The following is a 25,203-nucleotide window of genomic DNA, read 5'->3' on the forward strand; positions in this document are numbered from 1 at the left end:
TCAATTGCCTGAGCCAGGCATGGCTCATCATAGACCATCCATAACTGACAGCTATGATTGTCATCTTATTTGTAGAAAATATTCATAAATATTTGAAGATTCTTGTGGCACAATGAAATGTAACAAATATAATGAGAAAGATCTGAATGACAGTCTGAATCAGCCAAATATGTAGATCAAATGCTGATCTCATTCAGCTAATATTTGCATTTTCTTTCGCATTTTCAGGTGTCAAAAGTCTATGGGCCTGTGTTCACTTTGTATTTGGGTACGAAGCCCACTGTGGTGTTGCATGGATATGAAGCTGTGAAGGAAGCCTTGATTGATCATGGAGAGGTATTTTCTGGAAGAGGCAGTTTCCCAGTGACTGAAAGAGTTAATAAAGGATTTGGTAAGTGTGTGTGCATGTGAAATGGGAGAGCAATAGTCACGGTGACGAGGAGAAAGGAAAAGAGAAAGCCATGTTGAGCTTGACCATCTCTGTGGCTGCCACTCCTGAGCTTCCTCTACCTTGCCTGGGGTATCCCTCCTAGATTCTGCTCTCCCTCATTTAGGAATTGCTTTCGCTAATGGAAGCAGATGGAGAGAGATAAGGCGCTTCTCACTCATGACTCTGCGGAATTTTGGGATGGGGAAGAGGAGCATTGAGGACCGCATTCAAGAAGAAGCCCGCTGCCTTGTGGAGGAGTTGAGGAAAACCAAGTGTGAGTGGCTCATCATATCACTGTCCTTAACAGACTGCTCTCTTCTGTGTCTAGCAGACACATTTCAGCAAGAGCCAGACCTTAATCATGGGTGCTGTCAGTCCTCATGTGGAGGAGGGATGATTTAAAGCAGAGAATCAGAGTCTGTGGATCTGTGCTGCCTGTGCACAGGCATGAGTGGGCATCATGATGTGTGTAAAGGTCATATAATCCTCCTCTGACCAGCTGTTTCTGTTTCCAAATCATTGCATCATGAAGACAGAAGGTTTAGAGGTCCATTCCCTTAAAGAGTTAAAGAGCAGGGTTTCCCCAGGGCACATTTGTGAGATTCCCATTCCACAGCTTTCACCACTGTCCATTGGACACAGTGGAAACATCAGCCTTAGACCCTGTGGAGCTGAAGCAAGTGAGGTGTGCTTTCAGCTAATTGGATTGTGGTTGTAGAGTTGCTTTTGCTGTCTCATGACTCTCAGGATTTTCCAAGGCCAGTGCCTCATTATTATTCTTATCTAGGTTTTCTATTGATTTGCATATATCCTGGAAAGTCTCATGAATCATGCTTATGGTAATCACATACCTCTCCATGTCTTCTCTACTGACCCATGAAGTATTTTTCAATGTCTCTGATTTTCAGGTTGGAACCAGATTGCTGTATTTAAATTTCTCTTCCCATTCAATGAGAAAGGGAAGACTAAAAATCAGACTTTTTCAGTGAATGATATACATAAAGAAATTCGCAGTCTTCTCTAATTACCCTTCAACTCCATAGCTAAAATAAATCTTTGTTGTGAATTCTCAGAATCCTGGAACACCTAGAGTGCCTGGTGGAAGAGTAGATAACTTCAAAAACTTGTTCTGACCCAATGCTCTATACTTCCTTTGCATCATTTTATCATTTATTTTAAAATTATTTTATTGTAGTTTTATTAACATCTAATCAGTTCACATTAATGAATATCACTGTGGTATTCCCACACGTGTGCAGGAAATACTGTTAAAATCCATTCTCTTCATCACTCTACTCTCATCACCACCACCACACACCCTTCCCCATCTCCAGTAATCACTTTCTACCCTCAGGTGCACATTCATTTTACCTTCCACACCTGAGAGAGATCATGCAATACTTGACTTTCTGTTTCTGACCTCTTACTTAGCACCAGTTCCCCCAGTTTTTTCTTCCTGGTAGCAAATGACAAGATTTCATTCTTCTTTATGACTGAATGCAAATACCTTGTGTCTGTATAACATATTGTTTTTATCCACTCATCTGTTGATAACCACATAAATTTGTATGATGGCCTAGCAATTATGAATAGTGTCATAATTATCCTAAACATTCAGGAATCTATATGGTATGTTGATTTTCTTTCTTTCATCTGTGCACCAGAATCAGGACATCTGGATCCTATGGAAGATCTGTTTATGTTTGAGGAAACTCCTTAATGTTTTCCATAATGACTTTCTAATGAAACATTCCCACCAACAGGTATAAGGTGTCCTTTTTCTGAACACCTCTCCAATATTGTTATTTGTTGTTGTGGTTGTGGTTTTAAGTTGGGTTTCTTTTTTTTTTGTTTCTGTGTTTTGATGATAGTCATTCTAACCGGGGCAAAATGATATCTCATAGTAGTTTTGATTTGTATTTCCCTGATGTCTAATGATATTGAGCATTTTAAAAATGAATTTATTGGACAGTTCATTTCTTCTTTTGAGAAGTGCCTATTAAGATCATTTACTCATTTTTTATTGTATTACTTGAGGCCCATTGTTTTTTTTTTATTCCTTATTATTTTGTCTATTTTAATCTTTTATGAGATGATTAATTGGCAATTATCTCCCATTCTGTAGGATGTCTCTTCAGTGTCTTGACTGTTGTGTAAGAACTTTTCAGTTTGATGTACTTTACTTGCCTACTTTTGCTTTTAGGGTCCTATACAAAAATATCATCAATTGTATCCATCTCCATGTGTTTCCCCTATGTTTTCTTCTAGTTCTTTTAGGGTTTCAAGTCTTATAGTAATGTCTCTGAGCCATTCTGAGTTGAATGTCGTATGAGGTGAGAGATATGGGTTAAGTTGCAGTCATCTTCATGGTTCATTTATTGAGGAGTGTCTCATTTTCCACCATAACTTTTGGTAACTTTTATAAGAATCATTCGAGTGTAGATGCATGTCTTCCCTGCCCCACTCCCCAGAATCTCCTCTGTTTTTCATTGTTTATGTGCCTGTTTTTATGCCAGTGCCATGATATTTTGCTTACTCTGGCCCTATATTATAGCTTGATCTCGGGCATTGTCTTGCCTCCAGCTTATGTTTGTCTTTGGTTTTTGTGCTTAAATATGAATTGCAGGATTTTTTTCTAGTTCTGTGATAAATATCTTTGGTATTATCATGGGAATTCAATGGAGCCTGCAAATTGATTTGGATAGTAGGATCCAAATGCTCCAGTTAATGACTATGGGAGGTTTTTCCATCTTTGTGTGTGTGTGTGTGTGTGTGTGTGTGTGTGTGTGTGTGTCTTCTTCAACTTCTTTTATCAGTTTTTTGTAATTTTCATTGTAGAGGTCTTTCACTTCCATTTTTAATCATTTTTATTAAGTAAACCTTAAATCTATAGTGGTGAATTTGAAGACTTTTATTTTCAAATGAAAGTAATTGATCTCCTAATTGTAATTTCCTTTTTATAGAGTCCCAAAAATAGAACTTTGCCCTACTATAATTTCTTTCCCTATAAAAGGACAGTATTGACTAAAATGATGACTAGCATTAAAATCAACTAAACTATATTAATCTGAGAGTAACTATATGGTTCAGAAAAATGTTCTGAAGTTCACAAGCGGGAAACATTACTAAGTAGATTAAATTTTGAGCCATTTGAAAATGATGGTTTCTATTTTCTAAGTTGGCAAAATTTCCTTCTGTGTCTATCTCTCTCTCTGTCTTTCTCTCTCTAATGAAGAATTAAAGAGATCTGTTCATGAAGTTTAACTTTTTTATCGAGACTTTACTATAAAATAAAAATTTCTCACTTTTATTTTCATAAGTGCATATCATTATTTATCTTGCCATTTTTCCTCATAAAACATGAATGTTTTCATTTGTTCCATAGATATAGAAATTTGTACATAGTTACTCCATTTAGCTTTTATTCCTGTTTTACACATGAATCTTTCAGCTCAGGGCTGTTTCCCACAACTGTAATCACAGTGGACCAGGGGACTGAGGCAGAAGGGTCCAGTTCAAAGCCAGACACAGCAACAGGGAGTTGCTAATGAACTCAGTGAGTCCCTGTCTCTAAATAAAATGCAAACTAGGGCCAGGGATGTGCCTCTGTGGTTGAATACATCTGAGTTCATTAGCCAATTCCAAAATGAAACAAAAAAATTCACAGAGGAATCTTTCAGTGGTCACTTAACATATATATATATATGTATAGTGGTTTGATGACAACTACGATTCTGCACTGAAATGGTATTATCAGGTGTTTTTAAAGTGATCTTTTAAAATATTTAAAAAAAATAAGGGATAGTGTGTGTTAGAATGGCTTAAAAAGGCAGTGGATTTGAATAGAGCACTAAAAAAAACACTACTCAACTGGCTAGAAGGTAAAAATCAATTCGAGATTCATGTAAAAGTGATAATGACTTTTAGCATGCTGAATATTTTTTATCTCAAAGAAATTTCTTGATAGATATTGCTTAGAGGTCCTACAATTACCTTTCCCTGCTATCTCAAAGAGAAACACATTTTTATGTATATTTTAATGTTAACTTTTAATGTTTCCATTTCTTTAGCCTCACCCTGTGATCCCACCTTTATCATGGGCTATGCTCCCTGCAATGTGATCTGCTCCATTATCTTCCATAGTCGTTTTGATTATAAAGATCAGAATTTTCTCAAATTTATACGGAAATTACTTGAAAACCAGGAGATTCTGAGCTCCCCATGGATCCAGGTGAGAAAAATCCTATCCCTTCTTCCTAAGAAAACGCATATGGTCTTTATTCTGACTAAAATGGCCCAAGTAGTGAAGTGAGTCCAGACACCAAAGTGTAGCCCAGAGTTGGGCATCATGAAGTATCAGGAAAAGATGACTGAGTCATTTATGCATAGGAAAACGAATGCCCTCATTAGAGGTGACATGTAAACCCTTTGGGTCTCTGACCAATGCTTTCCCCAGCAACCCCAGAGCCTAATCTTTATAAAGAAATTTGGTGATTGCATTTGAGCAAGGTCATGGCACTCAGTGGATATTCAGGACCCTGTTGGGGACTCATCACTGACAAGGCTGCACTCCAATCACCACTTAGAAATTTCACCACTTTACCTGGCAGAAATAGAGTTATCTGATACTTGACAAGGTTTCCAACAATATATATTGGAGAAAAGATAGCCTCTTAACAAACAGTTTAGGGGAAACTGCAAATGTATATGTAGTAGAATGAAATTGAAACCCTTTCTCTCACCTGCACAAAAGCAAACTCAACGTGGATCAAAGACCCAGGCTTTAAACCAGAGCCCTGCACGCACTAGAAGAAAATGGAGACCTTTCTCTATCATGTTGGCTTATGAACTGACTTTCTCAATAAAACTCCTGAAGGGCAAGAAGTAAATCAAGAACCAATAAATGGAATGGTCTCAAACTAAAGTCTTACAGCAAACGCAACCATCAAGAACATGAAGAAAGTGCTACAGAATGGAAGAAAATCTTTGCCACATGTGACTCAGACATAATGTTCATCTACAGGATATACAAGGAAGTAAAAAAACCAAAACATTAAATAATTCAATCAATAAATGGTAAAAAGAACTAAATGGACACTTATCCAACGAAGGAATATGTATGTTCAACAAATATATGAAAAAAGTTCAACATCTCTAGCAATTAGAGAAATGCAAATCAAAACTACACCATGATTTAATCTCAAACCAGACAGAATGGAAATATTCAGGAATACAAGTCACAGTGGATGTTGGGGAGGCTATGGGGAAAAGGGTACACTCATAAGATGTTGGTGGGACTGCAAATTGTTACCTTCACTGTGGAAAGCAGTATGGAGATACCTCAGAAAACTTGGAATGGTACCACACTTTGACCAGTTTTACCACTCCTGGATATATATAAAAAGGATATTTTAGTTTTTCTTAAAGCTATAGTTTCTACAATAGACTAGGGATAATATGCTTGTTCATCTTACCTGTTTCTAACTAAAATATATTTTTAATTTGTAGGTCTGCAACAATTTTCCTGTTCTCATGGATTATTTTCCGGGGAGTCATAAAACATTTTTTAAGAATATTGGTGATATGAAAGAGTATTTTTTGGAGAAAATAAAAGAACACCAAGAATCCCTGGATATGAACAGTCCTCGAGACCTCACTGACTGCTTCCTGATCAAAATGGAAGAGGTAGAATGTGAACCACAACTCTGTTATCTGATTGGTTCTACATTTTGTGTTTCATTGATTAATTCTATGGTTACTAGGGTTAGTCACATGGTCAGGAAAGACATTCCTGACAAACTCTTTATGCATATCTTGTCTTTAAAGATCTATATGAATTATCATTGAAGAAATAAAATTGAATCATTAAATATCTAGAATACATGAACACTGTTCTAGAGACATTAAAAATCTACCTGATGAAAGACAATATTGACACCTGAGGTGAAAAGGAAATATTCATAAACAACTTAGAAAATATAAAATTGGAGCCATGAAATGCAAATTGAAATGTTTGGGAGAAAGGGAAAGTACCTAATGGCCAGTCTGTGTAATGGCTTCTCCTTGTTCAAGATCAAGTGACCAAGGCATACAAGTGGGATATTTGTAGCAACAATCCCTGTTTCCATTCTAGCACCAAGACGCAACAGGACTGTAGAATCTGTCCTCACAGCTGCCTGCAGTGGGTGCTGCTCTGTGGGGAATAGTAACTGGTATGTGAGACACTGAGAATTTTGAGAACTTTATCAACTATTTCCCTGGATGCTATCATTTCCAACTAGATACCAGAGTTCCAAAAGAGTTGCTTCAGAAAGTTCATACTAGGTCAATAGTTTTTCTCTGGAAGGACTGACACCGGGAACTTTCTACTCCACCATTTTGGGGTCATTACTCCCATACTGTCGTCTTTTTAAAATAATTTTTATTGATCCATTGTAATTATTATAAGATTCGGATTTATTGTACTAGATTCATATAATATATAGCACAAATTTGTCAGTTTCTTTCCCCCATACTTCCCATTTTCTTCTTTTTCTCCCTTCCCCATTCCCTTTTTCTACTGTTCTGGTCTTTTTTCCATTTTCATGAGGTCCCTTTACCTTTCATTTTCTGTCTAGATGCCGGATAGGACAGAAAACATGGGACCCTTGACTTTCTGAGTCTGACTTATCTCACTTAGCATTATGTTCTTCAGTTCCATCTGTTTCCTTGGAAATGACATTTCTTTCTTTAAGACTGAGTAAAACTTCATTGTGTGTACCTATCACATTATCTTTACCCATCTATCTGTTGAAGGATAATTAGGTGAGTTTCATAACTTGGCAGTTGTGAACTGTACTGCTATAAATGGGCATGCATGTATTCCTAGAGTATGTGAGTGATTCTTTTTGATGGATACCAAGGAGTTGGATAGCTTGGCCATTTTGTTGTTCCAATTCTACCCTTTTGAAGAATCTCCATAGTGATTTTCATAGTGATTATTCTAACTTACTATACTACCAATTGTGTGAAAGTGTTGCTTTCCCCTCCACATCATATCCCCATTTATTATTATTGTGTTCCTGATGACTGAAATTCTAATTGGAGTGAGATGAAATCTCAGTGTCATTTCAATTTGAATTTCCCTAATTGTTAAAATTGCCACATAATTTTTTACATACTTGTTCACCATTTTTATTTCCTCTTTTGAGAAGTGTGTATTTATTTGTTCAATTATAAGTTGGTTTATTTGTGTTTTTTGGTGTTAAATTTTTCAAGTTTTTTACATATTTTGGATATTAATATTCTTCAGAGTGAATAGCTGGCAAACATTTTTTTCTCCATTCTGTAGTTTGTCTCTTCACATTCTTTTCTATTTTCTTTGTTGTACAGAAGTTTTGTAATTTGATGCCATCACATTTATTAATTTTTTACTTTATTGCATTTTAGGAGTCTTATTTTAGAAGTCAATGCCTACACCTATGAGTTAGAGTGTTCCCTTTCTGTTTTATTCCAGGATTTGCAGTGTTTCTGATCTAATTTCTAGGTCTTTGTTATACTTTGAGTTGGCCTATGAGCAGGATGAAAGAGAGGAATTAGTATCATTCATTTACATATGGATATCTAGTTTTCTCAGCACCACTTGTTAAACAAAATAAAGCTGCCTTTTCTCTAATGTATTCGTTTGGCACCTTTGTCAAGGATTGGATCACTGTATCCATGTGGGTTTCTCTTGATGATTTGTTTTCCATTAGTCTACATGACAGAACAATGTAGTTTCTGTTTCCAGAGCACTATAGCAAAATTTGATATTAGGTATTGTGATTTCTGTAGCATTTTTCTTATCTATCCATATTGCTTAAGCTATTCTGGGTCTCTTATTTTTCTTAGTGAAGTTAGGACCTTTTCTTCTAGTTCCGTGAAGAATGGCATTGTTATCTTGATTGGAATTTCACTGAATCTATAGATTGCTGTGGTAATATGGTCATTTTGATAATGTTAATTCTGTCTATTTAAGAATATGGGAAGTCTTCCTTCTTCTAAGGTCTTCTTCATTTTCTTTCCTCAATGTATAATTTTAATCATAGAAATTTTTCTCCTCTTTATTTAGATTCATTCCTAGGGTATTGGATTTGGGTTTCTTTGTTTCTAGGTTATTGTGAATGGAATTATATTTCTGATTTGTATTTTAATGGATTTATTTTTGTTCTGGTGAATTTCTTTTGGTCTTTCAAATACAGAATCATATCATTTGCAAAGAGTGATAATTGGATTTCTTTCTTTCCTATTTATATCACACTTATTTCTTTCTCTTGCCAAATTGCTTGTCTACAATATCAAATACTTTATTGAGTAGAAGTAGGGACAATGGACATCTTGTCTTTTTCCTGAGTATAGGAAAAAATATTGTCATTCATTTAACATTCACTATATGTTGAATTATAGTTTGTTATATACTGCACTCATGATATTTAGGGAAGTTCTTTCTATCCTTCCTTTCTTCTGCATTTGTAACATGAATAGGTGCTAGATTTTGCCACAGTGTTTTTCTGCACTATTGAGATTATCTTGTGTTTATTATTCCTTAATTTATTTTATGTATTGAATTATGTTCATGGATTTGTAGGTGTTGAACCATTCTTGCATCCCTGGATTGAAACAAACTTGGTCATAATTTACAATTTTTGCTATTGTTCTTTTTAAAAAAATTTTTAAATTTATTTATTTTTCCCATATGGGCATTTATGACATTATTTGCATAAAGATAAATATGATCCATGTTGCCCTATTTTCATTTTTTTCTTCTGATTTTATTTAAAAGGCACTAAAATGTTTTCATAGGTCCTTAAAATTGTCCCATTTCCTGCTTGTGTAAATTAGCCATTTTATTACTATTTTTTTTCATTTTTTTTATTTTTGCAACTCTATTTTTTAATTATTATTTTTTTATTTAGCTTTTAAGTTTTTTACAGACTACATTTTGATTCATTGTACACAAATGGGGTACATCATTTTCTTTCTGTGGTTGTACACATTGTAGATCCACACCATTCACCTAATCATACATGTTCATAGGACATCGATGTCCGCCTCATTCCACCATCGTTCATACCCCTCCCTCTCATTTCCTTCTACATGTTTTAAGTTCCCCCATTTGTCTCTCATTCACCATCCCCCCCACCCCCATTATATATCATTCTCCACTTCCCATGGAAAACATTCAGCAATCTTATTGTGGTTTCAATTATGATATGCCAAAATTTTATTAAAAATTTTGGCGCTTATGTTCATCAGGGTTATTGGATCCTAGTTTTCTTTCCATGTTGTGTCTTTATCTGTTTTGGGAATCATGGTGGTGTGGGTTTTACAAAATGAAGTGGGAGTTATCCCCCTACCCCCCCACTTTTTATTTCATGCAATATTGTGAGAAAGAGCTGCACTAATTCTTTAAAGGTCTGGTAGAGCTCATCGGAGAACCCATCTGGTCTTGGGTTTTTCTTCTCTGGAGGGCATTATGTCACTGCTTCAATCTCATTGTATACAACTGGTGTGATTGAGTTTTTTTATCTTGTTGTTTCAATTGTTGTAGTTCATATCTGGGTATAAACTTGTCCATTTCTTCTAGATCTTCTAATTTATTAGAATATGATATTTCAATGTAGTCCATAATAATCCTCTGGATTTCAGAGATTTCTCTGTCATTGCACATTTTTATTTCTAATTTTAGTACTTCCTGTCTTCTCTGTTTTGCTTATTTTGGCTAACATTTCTCAGTCTTGTTATTCTTTTCAAAGAATCAAGTTTTGTTTCTTAGTTTCTTTGTAGTTTTTAAATTTCTTATTAATTTCATATTGCATCTTCATTATTTTCTCTTTATTCAGCATTTGGGATTGTATTTTAATTTTCTACAGCCTGGAGATGCACTATGAGGTTATTTAGGATCTTTCTGATATTAAATGTATTAATTCATAGTTTATAAAGCTCTCATCTTAGAACTAATTTCCTAGAGTTTCTGAGATTCTTGTACATTTCATCTCTATTATATTTTGAGTCTAGGAATTTTAAATTAGTCCCATCATTCTCTCAATGATGAATTCATCATTTAAGATTGCATTATTGAATCTCCATGTCCATATGTAATTTCTGTGGTTGTTCTCTTACTAATTTCATTCCATGATAACCTGATATTTTAGATGGAAGTAATTATAGGAATTTAAGAAAAATATTTGCTAAGGCTTACTACTGTTTCCTATAATATGGGCCAATTGGAGATAGCTCCATTAGCAGCTAAGAAAAAATTGAATTTAGCTGTTGTTTAATAAATTATTATATGAATATCTGCTAGTCCATTTAATATATAATATTTTTATGTCTGAAGGGTCTTTAGTGATTTTATGTGTGAATGACCTATCTCATGGGGAGTGAGGTGTGTTGAAATTACTCAATATTGTTGAATTGTGCCCTATTTGGATCTTTAAGTTGAGTAGTGTCTGCTTTATGTCATTAGGTGCACTGATATTTGAGGTATAAACACTATCCTTACCTTTTCAGCAAATTATTTTCTAGAGGTATGACTTGCCTGTTATTTTTTTCTCCACTTTCATGTAACATATTTCCAGTCTTTCTCTTTTAGCCTACATATGTCATTGCCTTTAAGATGAGTCTCTTGAAAACAGTATATAGTTGGGTCTGTTTTTTGAATCCAATCAGCCATTCTATGTCTATTAATGTGAGAGTTTATTTACACTCATCTTTCTAGTCAGCTTTTTTGTTTCTGGGATCAAAAGATCTGACAAAAACAACATAGAAGATGAAATGCTTATTTTGACTCATGGTTTCAGAGGGACAACCCATGGTTGGATGACTCAATAGCTCTGGGCTCACGATAAGCCAGAACATCTTGGCAGAAGAGCATAGTGGAGGAAACCAGCTCAGGGCATGGCAAGCAGGAGGCCTAGATACCTCTGCTCACCAAGGACAAAATATAAATCCCAATGGCGCACTCCAGTGACCTCCTTCCTTCAGCCTTACCTTACCTGCCCACAGGTCCTGCCCAGTGAACCCACATCAGTGACTAATGAACTGATGGTTTTATACCTCTCATTTCTAATCATTCCATCTTTGAAAATTCTTTCATTGTCTCATATATGATCTTTTGGGGAATCCCTCAACTCTAAATCAAAGCATTCCTCAACCGGCCCCCCAAATCATCATGGATTCTTGTAGTTTCTTCTCATTTTGAAAGTTTTACTCTTTCTCTTCAATTCTGAAAGCTAATTTTGCCTGATATGGTAATCCTGATTAGCAATTATTTTCTATCATGGCTTGGAAGACACCATTTCAATTCCTTCTGTCTTTTACATTCTCAGTTGAGAAATCAGGAGTAATTCTGCCTAGAATACCTCTCAATGTGACATAATATTATGTTTAAAACTGTTAAAATTCTTGTTTCCTGTATGACAGGTGTTGAATGTGTGATGTGTCCTGGAGAGATTCTTTTTTGATCTTGCTTATTTGGGGTTCTGAATGTGTCCTATCTGGAGCCCCTCACAATCCATAAGTATGGAAATTTCTTTGAAATATCTTGCTGAAAAGGTTATTCATTCCTTTAGATTTAATTTTAGTTCTCTCTTTAATTCCAATGATTCTTTAGATTGGTCTCTTAGAGTTGTCCCAGATTTCTTTAACTTGTGATCATGATTTTTATTTCTTTTATTTATTGCTGTCTGAGTTTTAAAGTTCATACACCTTGTCTTGAAACTCTGAAATCCTGTCTTCTATGTGGTCTAATTTACTGGTGAGATTGTTAACTGAATATTAGATTTACTTACTTTATTTTTTCTCAGGATATCTGTATATTCTTTTTTCAAAATCTCTATCTGCTCTTTGGAATACTCTTTCATTTCTTATATTTTCTCTCACCTTTCTTATATCTTCCTTTAGCTCATTGATCATTTTAACCATTAAAATTTTTTAATTCTTTGACACTTCATCTGAGTCTACATTTGTAGATTCAGCTACTGGTAAATTATATATATTTTGTAGATGTCCTGTTGACCTGTTTACTTATGTTATATTGGGTCCTGTTTTGTGGGTCTGTTGAGATGGATTCCTCTTCCTCTTTTAAGTGAAGTCCCTTTGTAAGTACTTACATCTCAATAATGTGACTCTGACTTAGTTTCAACATGTCAAATTAGCATGTTATAAATTTTAATTCAATCATTGCTACCACTTTGAAAGGAGAGAGTAGCTACTTATGCAATGATAATTTAAGAGCAAACCGAATATCAACTTAATGTTCACAGAAGTTATTACTACTAAGGCCAGGGAGATAACTCAGTCAGTAGAGTGCTTGCCTTGCAAGCACAAGGTCCTGGATTCAATCCCTGGCACTGCAAAAAAAAAAAAAAAAGTTATTATTACTGACCAATATACCTCTATTGACCAAAGAGGATTGATTTGCAATAAGCAGGGAAATTAAGATTTAATAGTGCATTAAATTTTATTGAAAAAGGAATAAAATGTGCAAATAACAAATAAAGAAGTAGAATATATAAAGAAAAAAGAAGAATGTGGTGCAAGATATGGAGACACAAGTTAAAGTGTTTTAAATATAAAGGATGAATTACATGGGTAGGAAATGCACCCAAAGAGAAGAAAAGGTATATTAAGAAATGATTGAATTAATTGACAAAATACATAAAATGAGAGATAATTCTGACAAAACACAAAATTTGGGCAGACAGTAGGAAACAGTTTTTACCAAGTAGTCGAGGCAATATCAGTCCTATTGAAAAAGTAATTTTTCTTTCTCAGGTTTTTGAAATAGAGACCTTTCCTCCAATGTTTTTTTTCCAAAATCTTCTGAGATGAAGATCATCTTGTCCATTCTATTTTACATCCTCTCTGTGCCCAGACTGAGTCACAGCTTGGGCCCTCACCAACCCAGTGAATAGTAGAGCATAAGTGGCTATTGGTCGTGTGTAGTCTAAAAACCAGTGTACCAATACCCAGTATTATATATAAGTGACAAAAGGGGGAAACATACTGCAGTTTGAAAAAAAAGGTAAACTTCAGGGATTTCTAGTTTGACACTTTAGAAGTTCAAACAATTTTTATTTATTTATTTATTTTCAGACATCCTGGTTTCTCTACTTTAACTGTCTCCACTGGGGGATACTGGGGATTTCTAATTCTAGCTTAGCTTGCTGTTGATGAGCTATGTGTAAATGTTTGTGTGTGTGTATACACACACACACACACACACACACACATACACACACCTGTGAACATACTACATTGAATCCTGCATATACATGAACATTGTAGTATGGTTCAAAATTGAACATAGTATAATTTGGTAGATTTTGTGCTCCAGTAATTCATTCATGTCCTCCCCTCTTTTCTTCCTCTGGATTCTCTTACTCTATTATTTTCCCTTCTACTTCTTTTATCTCTCTACAGTCTACTTATAAGCAAAACATGGATCTTCTGACTTTATGAGTCAGGATATTTTTTAGCATGATGTCCTCAAGTTTCACTCATTAACTAACAAGTGACACAATTTCACTCTTTTTCATGGTAGAATGAAATTTTATTGTGTATATTTATCAATATTTATTACCAATTTGTGTATTGAAGACATCTAGGTTGGTTCTATAACTTGGTAATTGTGAATTGTACTGCTATAAAATGGGTATTCTTGATTGTTGACATACTAACTGGAGTGTGATGATATTTCAGTATAACTTTGAGTTGCATTTCTCCATCACCAGGGATGCTGAGCATTTTTATTATATATTTGTAGGTCATTTACATTTCTTCTTTTGAGGAATATCTGTTTAGTTTATTTGCCCAATTCCTGATTGTGTTATCTGTTTGGTGTTAAGGGTACTTTTAAATTCTAGATAGTAATCCCCTGTCATAAGAGCACCTGGAACAGACATTCTCCAAATCTCTAGGCTTTTCATGCTCTTGATTTTTTTGTTTGTTTGTTTGTTTGTATTTTTGCTGTGATGAATCTTTTTAATTTGAAAACATCTCATTGATTGATTCTTGGTTTTATTACTTGAGCTTTAGATATCTTATTCAGGAAATTGGTGCCTGTGCCAGTATGTTAAAATACTGACCTTATTAGCTGTTGTAGTTGCTGATCTAATGCCTCTCTCATTGATCCAGTTTGAGTTTACTTTTGTCGAGGGTTAGTGACAATAACTGAGTTTTAATCTTCTACATAAATAACCAGTTTTCTCAGCATCTGTGGTTAAAAATGTATCTTTTCTCGAACATGTATTTTGGCAGTTTTGTCAAGTACCAGATGACTGTGTCTATGTGGATTTGTCTCTGTATTGTTGGATTTTATGCCTTCTTTTTTGCCATACTATGCTATTTTTATTACTAACACTCTGTAGTATAATTTGTAGTATATATTGTGTTGCTTCCAGAATTATTCTTATTGCTCATTATTGCTTTGGATGTTCTGAGTCTTGTTAATTTTGGGATTGATTTTCCTAGTTCTGTGAAGAATACCATTTGTATCTTGATCAATATTACATTAAACCTATATCTCATTTTTTATAATATCACCATTTAAATAATATAAATTCTGCCTGTCCAAAAATATGGATAGATTTTCCATCTTCTATGGTTCTCTTCAATTACTTTCTTCAGCATTCTAAGATTTTCAGTGTAGACATCTGCACTTCCTTGGTTAGATTTAGACTTAACTCAGTTTGAGTTTTTGAGGTTATTTTGAATGGAATTGTTTCCTGAATTCTTTCTCAGAAGATTTATTATTAAAGTACAGGAAATCCATTGATTTTTGCATGTTGATCTTGTATCCTGCTAAATTCATGGTTATTAAAAAGTCACTTCTACATGTCTTGTTTTTTTTTTTTTTTTTTTTTTTTGGTGACTTTGTTTTTGTTGTTTTATTTTATGTTATTTTTGGATGGGATGTACTTCTAAGTATAAGATCATGTCATCTGAGTTTGTTTTCTGCTCAGATGTGACTGTGTTAAACAATGATGTCTACTTTTCTTAAACTTGGTGAGAGAGATTCCTTTGTCTCATGGAGGGGAGCTTCCCTTACCCACTGAGCCACCACTCACTGAAAGCTGCACCTGTCTGTTGCTTTTATTCATTCTCTTTTTCTGGAGAACATGACATTTTTGATATTCACCTGTCTGCTAGCTCTATGAAAATTTCCCACAATCTTCCTGCCTGAGATTTTCTGTGTAGAACTGATGTTTTCATTGATGCTAAGGGAACTACTACAATATTGTGGATTCCTCTGGTCTTCTATTTTACTTATTTTCAGTAGTTTGATCTTAACTATACTGAATGTTTTACTCCATGCCATGGAACGTGCTCCTATTTGGGTCTTCTTGGAAATTTTGATCTCAGAAAACTAGGTAAAGTCTATGTGAACTTGTCCAGAAAATATGCCTATTGAGATAGCTGACTCTCTAAATGTTGATTATATATTATTGAACATCCTATAGCCCACCTGGATATTTTATAAGCTGCAGAAAATGAATTTTGCCTATAGTGTATTTATAAAATTTTATATTTTATATATAATTCAAGTTTTAGGGTTATTCTAGGTTTTCAAGTTTCTGTTAGTCAATATTTAAAATTAATCCTTGCTGATGTCATGTTTGTGTCAAATAATACACTCAATCCTCAATCAAAATTTGTTGCTCTTATCAGGTACTTTCTATTTCTCAATTTGGAAGGTATTGGAGCTCTATTGAGTCAGTCCCTTAACCTCAGAATATGCATCATTCCTATGCTCTGCTTAATTCTAAATGAACAGTTAATACCTAAACTCTCTGTCTTCATGTTTGTCCTGACTTGTTCAATTTTTATCTTAAGAGCAGGGTCAATATCAGGGGGAATTCACTCTTGTAATTTTTTCCTAAGCCAAGTTACCTGACACCTCACCTCTGGAGTACATTCGGTTTTGTAATTCATTCCCTTTTTGGTTGTTTTATACTGTGCTGCCATATTAGCTTTTGTACATTTTCCAATTCTTAATGAATGTGTGGGAAATCTTGAGCCCAAGTGAATCATCAGAAGAAGAAATGTGGATATTCTTGATTTGTATTTTACCTTCCATGATATAGCCCTAATTTACCAATTTACCTCTTGCTATCAATCATCATTATCTTTATCTAGAAGTTAGAGAATACTCATTTTCCAGTGCTTAGGATAGTGAATTTATTCATCTTACATGCAAGGAAGTTTTGTGGTGGGCTATACTAGGGTTAGTACAATAGCCCAGAAACATTGGAGACTCAGGTACCTTCCATTTTCGTTCACAATATCTTATAGCTGCATTTAAATAGTCTCCCTCAAAACTCATAATGAAAGTTGGTTCACAAAGTAGCAGTGTTGACAGGTTGCTGGGACAAAATAAACCTCTATTCTTTATAAATCACCCAGTTTCTGGTAGTCCATTGTACCAACAGGAAATGAACTAAAACATTGTACTTAATATACTAGTTTTTATCTTCATGCTTAAATGTTGCAATCTGAAATATGTTTTTGTCTTTACTACATTATGTGTCTATATTTTACGTAGAATGAAGGGAAGAGAAATACTTTGCATGTCCTTCCTATTTGCAAAAAAGAATGGGGAACAGAATCTTTAGGCAACAAGGGGTAAGAGGGTAAGAAATGGACATTTGGACAATTAATTTGTAGTTTGGCATACCACACAGACTCTTTTTATAAAATTGTATTCTTTGGGTTTTATGTTGGTTTATGTTTATAACCAACTGATTTCTTTTGAAATTATTATAATTAAATGCTAAATTAATTGTGAAATAAGTGCATCGAATTATTCCTAGGAAAAGGACAATCCACAGACTGAATTTACCATTGAAGCCTTAGTAAACCTTGTGAATGATCTGTTTGGAGCTGGGACAGAGACAATAAGCACCACTCTGAGATATGGACTCCTTCACCTGTTGAAGAACCCAGAGGTCACAGGTATGACTGCTGATGGTGACCAGGGTGAATTTCACAACAGAAATATGGGAAGACTCTGCTAGTGTCCTCATCTATTTCTCTTATATAAGTGTCCATATTGAAGTTTTTGTGCTTCTAGTTATATTTGTCCAAATTTAGTGAAGGGATATAAAAAAGAAAACATGGTACAGTTAGGGGACAGTCACAGAGAAGTGAAAGACAGCATGGGCAGTAGCAAAGCAGTGGAGCTCTGTTCATGTCTGGATTCCACTGGGAAGTGATTTGCAGCATGCAACAGCCAGCATGAGTTGGCCTAAGACTGCACATTGGTCTTTCCAAGGAAAAGTCACTTGGAATATTAGGTGTGTTCTTGCAAGATTTCTGTGGAAATCTTTCCTTATTCTGAAAACATGCTCTAGTGCTAGACAGGGAGAATAAAAATTCTTTATGGCAGTGTAAATAGAAACTTTAGAAATTGAATGTGGTTGCAGTTGTATTACTAGTGTCTGAAAATTTTCTAAAAGGTTAGAAAAGTAACCTTTTTTTAAGTGTTGCTACTTTGAAGATATGCCTAAAGGAATTTTATTATTCCAGAAGTATGTTTTTATTATGTTTATATTTCACCAACAACTCTATTTAGAAATGTACCTTTAAAGAGTGCCAGTAATGCATAGCAGAATAGAACCAAAACACCATCTTTTCTAGTTTCAGAACTCCATCAAAACTATTATACAATAAATACAAATGAGAATTACTCCTGTTAATGTGGGAGAAGAGGAGTAAAGGAAACAACCAACAAAACTTCAACAAATTTCTGAAACACAGAGGCAGAAAGAAGGGACAGAACTCTACAGCGAGGATCAAACTGTAGCCTGTATGTCAGAAGAAGTTTCATTAGTGTGGAAAAATCAGTCTGAGTACCAAAAAGTATCCATGAAGTTCAAGATTTAGAAGCACCCCATGTCAATCAAGTTAGGGGAAAATTGAGGCATTATTAGGAGCCCCTCTATGCTCAGGAAAAGGACAATCCACAGACTGAATTTACCATTGAAGCCTTAGTAAACCTTGTGAATGACCTGCTACAACTCCTGTGAGCAGTTGTTTTCCTCTCATTGGAAGAGAGGTTTACTCTCTAGGGGAACTGAAGGTAAGAGTTTGTGCAATCAATTTTAGAACATCAACGTAAAGTTAAAAATCACATAAAATTTCAGAATTAAATTCTGTCTTGTATAAGGAATTATGAATCAGAAGGACATCAGAGTTCTAAACTGCAACTGCTGTTTTGGGTGTTAATGAAAAATATAAGAGCCAGTTGTGTTGGTACAAGCTTATAATCCCAGCTATTTGGAGGTCGAAATAGGAAATTTAGGCAAATTCAAGGCTAGCCAGGCCAGCCTGTCTCAAAAAAAACAAAAGTGCTGTGGTGGTGGCTCAGAGGTAGAGAGCCTCTGGGTCAATCCCCAGGACAAACAGGAGGAAACAAACTACAAAAATAAAAACCCCCACCCAAACCAACCAACCCACCAACCAACAAACCCAAAAGAACACCGAAACAAAAAATCAACAAAAAGAAAGGAAACATGTTTTTAGATCCATGTTTGCTTCAAAATTTATTCCTCTTTTTCACTCTCACAGGAATATATTATAGCATATGCTCCATCCAAATATTTAAAATCAAGGCAGAAGCAGTCACAGGTTCCAGGAATGAGAGGACCTTAGGTATAAAGATGGGAGCTGAAGTGAGGCTTCTGAGCAGCAGGTCTAGGAAAGAACCAATTGTCCATATTAAGTAGACACAGCTGATGTGATGGAAGATCAGGAAAATAAGAGAGTCTGAGGTTTAAACATTTAGAAAATTATTACTAAGAGTTTGAAACAATATAACAATTTGGATAGAATATAAAATAAGAAACTGGAAAAGTAGAATTTGGAATAAGTTGTTGAAATATAAGTTAAGCATATGCAATTAACAAAACATAAATATAGTTACCTTACCAGTGAACACTGTTTATGAGGTTATAATGGTGTAAATAAAATATATTAGTATAATCAAAAATGGTGATATAAATAAATTGGAGACAGAGGGAAAGTATGTGAGGGGTGTGGGCGTGCATATTTATTCATGGTATGTATTTTGCAAGGAGTAGAGACAGATCTTAATCTTTCTTACCATTCTGTCATTAGAAATTTTCTAAAATTGGATAAATCAAGAAACCAAGATAGAATATTATTTAGAAATATAAACATTTTAGAAGAAGCTTCTTGAATGATTCAAAAAGACTACATATGAGGAATGAGAAATTGAACAGTGTTCCAGTGAAAACCACAAACACTTCTACAAAAACACAAAAACACACACATACATGCATACAAATAGATCTATTTGTAGAATTTAATTTTATAATCATGTTTTATTTTGGCATAAAATGAATGTTTATACCTGTTTTGCTTTTGGCAATGATAATTAATGAATTATGAGATAACCTGATATTTTGAAACATTTTATCATTAATATTTATATTTGATATATGCTAGAAAGTTAAACATATAAATTTGTAGGTATGTTTTAATATCTAATGTGTAGGAGAGTCATAAATGTATATGAATCATATATTTATGTGAACACATGTATTTATGTATGTGTATCATTATTTGTTGATAGATCTTGATAAATAGATATAAATAGATAATATAGCATCATGGTGATCTTTTTAATGTCCAGAAGTACTTATTGCACATAAGTCATATTTCTAATAACGTTTGGATACACCCATGATGCTTCACATAACTCTGAATTATTTTAAGAAATATACTATTTTTCTCTTTTCCATTAGTCTTATTTATGTCTTATCAGAAAAAGTCCAGGAAGAGATTGACCGTGTGATTGGCAGACACCGCAGCCCCTGCATGCAGGACAAGAGCAGTATGCCTTATACAGAGGCTGTTCTGCATGAGATCCAGAGATACATTGACCTCGGCCCAACCAGTCTGCCCCATGCAGTGAACTGTGACACTAAATTCAGAAACTACTTCATCCCTAAGGTAAGATTGTTTGTCTCACATTGAAGTCCACAAATTAATATTATGGTCCCAATCCTCTGCCAACCCAAGGGAGAGAAGTACAAAACTCATCCAATGAAGCACCTTGATGACCTCAGTGCTGAACAGACTAGGTCATGAAGTTCCATAATTGTTCCAGATATCCAGCATTGTGAATTTTCCATACTTGTTCTGCTCCTTCAAGATTGTTTTTTCTACTCTCAGCTCTTTCCATTTCCAATTGAATTTTGAAATCATTTTGTTAATTTCCAAAAACACTCTCCTGGGATATTTTTCAGCATAATATTAAATCTATAGATCAACTTGGAAAGAATTGACATCTTAACGTGTTGAATATTTCAGTTAACAATATTGAATATGTTCTCATTCTTTTTGTGTTTTATTTTTTTCTGATAATGTTTTATTTCCAGTGGAGTGATTTCATACTTTCAGAAGTATTTTTTAAAAATTTTTTGTATTATTATATAATTTTTTTTGGTGCTGGAGACTGAATCCAGTATCTCCTGCACACAAGGTAAGCACTCCACCAACTGAGCTATATCCACAGCCCCGAAAGATTTAAATTAGTTAATTAATGTTGAAAGCTAATATAAATTTTACAGTTTGAATAATGTCTTTCCCAATGTGATGTTTCAGGCATTTGGATATGTTGCTAGTTCTATTTTAATGACTTTATATCTATAATTCCTAGTAACTTTTTAAATCATTGCTAATAATTTGTGTTTAGATCCATTTGGGATTTCTTATGTACCTTATCCTGCTATCTTGTTAGTATTTGTTTTATTTATTATTTTCCATTCCTAGTGACCTTAATTTCTGTTTCTTATGCTATTGCACTGTCTGGGATTGCCAGAGAGTGTTGAGTAGAAGTGGTGCATTAAGCATGTGTTTAATTGTTTTTTAATCAGAAACCCTGAACTTAATAGAAAGAAAAGCAGGTCCAAATCTTCATCATGTCAGCTGAGGGCCTGAATTCCTTAACTGATTCCCAAAGCATAAGAAATAAAAGCAGGAATCAATATTGGGATAGATTCAAACTTAAAAACTTTTTCTCAGTAAAGGAAACAATCAACAATGTGAAGAGAGAGCCTAAAGAATGGGAGAATATCTTTGGCACACATACTTCAGATAGAGCACTAACCACCAGAATCTATAAAGTAATCAAGAAACTTTACACCAAGAATACAAATAACCCAGTCAATAAATGGGCTAAGGAAATGAGAAGACACTTCACAGAAGAAGATCTACAAGCAGTCAACAGATATATGAAAAAAATGTTTAGTATCTCTAGTAATAAGAGAAATGCAAATTAAAACTACCCTAAGATTTTACCTCATCCCAATTAGAATGTTTATTATCAAGAATACAAGCAACAATATGTGTTGGCAAGGATGTGGGGAAAAGGTACAGTCATACATTGCTTTTGGGGTTGCAAATTGGTGCAGCCACTCTAGAAGCAGTATGGAGATTCCTTAGAAAATTTGGAATGGAACCACCATTTGACCCAGCTATCCCACCCCTTGGCCTATACCCAAAGGACTTAAAATCAGTGTAGTGCAGTGACACAGCTACATCAATATTCATAGAAGCTCAATTCACAGAAGGTAGATTGTAGCTCCAACCTAGATGCCCTTCAATAGATGGATGGATAAAGAAACTGTGGTACATACACACAATAGAATATTATTTAATGAAAAAGAAGAATAAAATTATGGCCTGTGCAGGTTAATGAATGGAGATGGAGAATATCTGCTAAGTGAAATAAGATAATCCCAAATACCGAAAGGCTGAATGATTTCTCTGTTACATGGATGATGATAAAAAATGGGGTGTGGGAGGGAGACAATAATGGAAGAAGGATGGATTGTATACAGGATTATGAGGGTGGAGATGGTTTGGGGAAAGGAAAATAATAGAATGAAACAAACATCATTACTGTATGATTACACAAATGGTATGACTCTACTTTGTGTACAAAAAGAGAAATGATAGTTGATCCCATTTGTGTACAATGAATTAAAATTCAAAAAATTTAAAAGTAAAAACAAGATTTATCATATAAAGAATAATTTATTTTTTAGCAATTCATACGATTTTATCAAAAGAATATTTGAATCTAAATATTAGTATTAAATGTGATTTAAAGGTTCTAATTCATCTTTGTTTTATTTCTTCCTTTTTCTTTTTGGTATTGAGGATTGAACCCAGTGGTGCTTTACCAGTGACCTAAACCTGGCCATTTTAATTTTTTATTTTGATACAGGGCCTTACTAAGTTGGTTAGGTTCTCATTAAGTTGCTCAGGCTGGTCCAGAATTAGGGATCATCATATCTCAACCTTCCAAGTCACTGGAAGTACAGGCAAGCCTCACCATGCTTGACTTCCTGTTGCTTCATATTCCAGAAGCCTAGAACTCATAAAATAGAATGACCATTTAATTTTTAAAATTTGCTGTATATGAACAGGTGAGAGAATGAATTGGGATGGGTTGTGATTTTCTAATTCTTGGTCTGAGCCCTTTCCACAGAATTTTATGAATCATAGAAATGTTCTATATATCTGCTGCCCAATGTTAGTTTACTTTAAATTTGTTTAATTTTTTATTTAACTTAATTGTTCACTAATTAAACTTAAATGTGTGGCTTGAGGTCTTTGTGTAGGACAGCACTTATCTCAGGATTTTCCAAATAGGATTCAGTATCTTTCATCATTTTTGGATGAAGGACAACAAAATTTTGTTAGATAGAGGCAATACATCCTAGTATTCTATAGCACACTAAGATAACTTTACCGTACAGCCATTGATTTTGTATCTTGCAAATAATGAGGAGAGCAGTTCAAATGCAAGAAAAGAAAAATAACATGATGAAAATGCTACTTATCCTGATTCGATCTTTACATCAATACAGTACTTCTTCACACGGTAAATAAGTACATAATTGAAAAAGAAATCCTCCAGACCTAAAAACCTAGATCACACAAAAATGCATTTTGGTGCTGTCTCATGGAGTGACCAAAACTAATAGAATTGCAGTAAATCATTGATATTCTTTTTAAATTCCATTTTCTAAGAAATATAAAGTATTTAGTTTGCTAAAAATATTCTTGTATTTAATTCTAGGACATTATCCTACTTTATGCCATTGGAAGTATCATGAATATCCACATTTCATGTACCATGATGCCTTTCTAAAATGTTAAACAGTGTGACAATGGAGCAATTGCACCTCTAAGACAGAGGTTCTTACTTGAGGACTGAATCGGACAGGTAGCTTACAATAAAACTGCCCCCTCCACACACACACACACACACACACACACACACGATCTTGAAATGACTGATGAAATATTTTGAGAAGGATGGTTTCCTCTGAGACATGGAAAGGTCAATGATAATTACTGCAGTAAGAACATGTCTTTTTTGTGTTGGGGGATTTTGATTTCTGAGTCAGGGAAATGCAGAATCAGGGCATATACAGGGCATATACAGGGCAGCAGATGAAAGAAATGTCACTTGTGTGAAAGAGTATTTCCCCTTTGTCTTCTGAACAAATCAGATACTGCCTTCTGTCAACTGTATCCAGAAAATGGATATCAGGCAGCTACTTAGAAGTGCAAGTCACCTTGATCTAAGAATTTATCTTATCCAAGGTCAGGAGGACCTCAGTATCAACTCTGGCTCTGAAACTTTTAACTATTATCTTGGGTAGATTTGTGATCCCTTTGAGCCTTGGCTTTCTCATTTGCACATTGTTGATAATACATTATTTGCTTCCTTCTGATTCTGTGAGAGTTGACCAGTTAACATCTGCAAAATAAAAGCTACAACTAGGGGATATCATTTTCATCCAAATCTCTAATGCAAAAGCTGAGAAAGCATAATGTTGATGAAGATATGTATGTATCAATGAGCAGTTTCATGTGTTGTTGGCCGAATTCTAAACTGGTACATCCATTTTGAAGAACAATTTGGCAGTATCTATGTAAGTAAAAATATAACGCAGTCTCAGTGGCACATACCTATAATTGCAGCAGTTCAGGAGACTGAGGCCAAAGGATTGCAAGTTCAAAGCCAGCCTCAACAGATTAGTGATGCCCTAGGAACTTAGCAAGACTCTATCTCAAATAATAAAAAATAAAAAGAGATGTGGCTGCGAATGTTGTTCAATTGTTAAGTACCCTCAGTTCAATACTTGGTCTAAAGAAAAAAAAATATATATATATAATATATAAACATATATATAAAATGTATATTCTATGATGTAGAAAATCTAATTTTTGGTATATACTCTAAGTGCAAACAGGAATGTCCAATATGTGTTCATTACAGTTATTTCTCACTAAGAAATTTTGCAAATTGTCTAAAATTGTCAGCAGTGTAATAGGACAGTCATACAATTCAGCATGTAAAATGTGACTGTATGTGTAACATAAGGCAGTACCTGAATTTTTCTGTTAATACAAAATAAAAATGCAACAGAATACTTTTAATTTGGGTGGAAAAAGGAGCAACACAAGAAGTTGCATAAAACTGTTGAATACAGGTTTATTTGCCTTACATCCATAGAACAATTACGAAGGAACATATCACTGATTGGTTGCAACAATGGTTTCTGAAGAGTCCAAATTGTTTTCTGTGGTAAAGTGAAAGGAAAACTTAATTTTCACCATGTATTCATTTTGGTACAGTTCCTTATTCTATATTTCTATTTATTTGTGCTTTTAAGTTATACATGACAGTAGAATGTATTTTGGGTGCT

At 34.3% G+C, this 25,203-nt stretch overlaps 1 protein-coding gene across 1 annotated transcript in view; it reads left to right on the plus strand.

Annotated features, from left to right (window-relative positions):
* Nucleotides 1–219: 219 nt before the first annotated feature.
* Nucleotides 220–25,203, plus strand: part of LOC124985913 (cytochrome P450 2C18-like) — a gene marked incomplete at its 5' end in the record, with an annotated part of 34,944 nt that continues 9,960 nt past the window's right edge. Inside the window, 6 exons of the mRNA XM_047554549.1 lie at nt 220–391; nt 555–704; nt 4,501–4,661; nt 5,939–6,115; nt 17,263–17,404; nt 20,238–20,425. Coding sequence (XP_047410505.1) covers nt 220–391; nt 555–704; nt 4,501–4,661; nt 5,939–6,115; nt 17,263–17,404; nt 20,238–20,425 — 990 coding nt within the window. The remainder of the gene's footprint in view (nt 392–554; nt 705–4,500; nt 4,662–5,938; nt 6,116–17,262; nt 17,405–20,237; nt 20,426–25,203) is intronic.

Source organism: Sciurus carolinensis, chromosome 5, assembly GCF_902686445.1.
Source record: "Sciurus carolinensis chromosome 5, mSciCar1.2, whole genome shotgun sequence".
Lineage (NCBI taxonomy): Eukaryota > Metazoa > Chordata > Mammalia > Rodentia > Sciuridae > Sciurus > Sciurus carolinensis.